Genomic DNA, 1,208 nt, shown 5'->3' on the forward strand with positions numbered 1-1,208 from the left:
TCTGAGACATTTCTAGTCACTAACATTAATAGAAAATGTCGATAATCCTCCAAGTTGCAATGTATGTGTTGTTTTTCAAAATTATTTCTCTCGATATATTTGCGTCAGCTGCAGTAATGTTCTGGCCACTGATAGAACCCACGATATTAAAAAAAGATCAGCGTCATTTCTGTTTCATGTTCGTTTCCTTCAACTCCAGCTTGCCTTTGCAAATGATATGAAACACCATGAACTAAAATCACCCTCCTCGATTTTCCTCGAATGTCAAAGATTAAATCGATAGTTTTTTTTCCCCTCTTCTCCTTTCCTTTATCTTCCTCTGGCTCTGTTTTTTATCATCAAAGATCTTTCACTTTCCGGGAAATCCTTTTGGTCGTATTAATTAACAGTTGCCGGTATAATGAAGCCCAGGTTGTTTTCCCTTTTTAAAGAAAAAAGTCTTATATAATTCATAAAATTCACCAACTTCGCTTTATATGACGCTTTGTTTTATGTAACACATTTGCGGAAATTAAGAAAATAATATATGCATTAGTGTTAACTTTTACAGTAATCTTATTAATGTAGAATTGCGGCAGAAGACGAGATGCAATGTTATAGACGAAACAGATATATCAGGACACTATCGAATCAAAATTGCAACAGGACTGTGTTTGAATTTAGGCACAGAGCATGAGCATTTCTGATGAGCATTTGATGAGCATTTCTCCTCGGTAAACACTTGTCTGTTTGTCTTCTCTCTTCACTTTCGTATAAATGTTGCAAGAATCAAGCCCAACTTCGTGTAAATGTTAGATTTGTTATTTTGTGACCTCATAAATCGTTATTTTCGTGATATATATATACCTCACTTTTTTCGTACATCACCCAACATTGTAGTTGGAAATTATATTGCAAATAATAGAGAAATATGAGAGATGTTGAGAACAGTTTCATGTCAATTTTCAAAATAGATCATTCTTCGTTTTCTTAATTTTTTCTAACACGTGTGTTAAATTTTCCTCTCCTAAAAGGATGGCATTTTTGTTGCAAATAAAATTCAATCCATATTATCTGAAAATTTTTTGATATTACGCTCATTATCTCAAAGTCTCAAGAAGATGCCAATAGACTGCATGTTGAGAGAAAATGATACGATCTTGTCTTCACATTTCTTTCTTTCTTTCTTTCAAACAATTTCCATTATGGGAAGGAGAACGAAAATGAGG

The 1,208-nt window shown here is 33.3% G+C and overlaps 1 protein-coding gene across 1 annotated transcript in view; it reads left to right on the top strand.

Annotated features, from left to right (window-relative positions):
• Positions 1 to 686, top strand: part of LOC119587683 — a 64,682-nt gene extending 63,996 nt beyond the window's left edge. The window contains exon 5 of the mRNA XM_037936362.1: positions 551 to 686. Coding sequence (XP_037792290.1) covers positions 551 to 686 — 136 coding nt within the window. The remainder of the gene's footprint in view (positions 1 to 550) is intronic.
• The last annotated feature ends 522 nt before the right edge of the window (positions 687 to 1,208 follow it).

The sequence above is a fragment of the Penaeus monodon genome, chromosome 23 (genome assembly GCF_015228065.2).
Source record: "Penaeus monodon isolate SGIC_2016 chromosome 23, NSTDA_Pmon_1, whole genome shotgun sequence".
NCBI lineage: Eukaryota > Metazoa > Arthropoda > Malacostraca > Decapoda > Penaeidae > Penaeus > Penaeus monodon.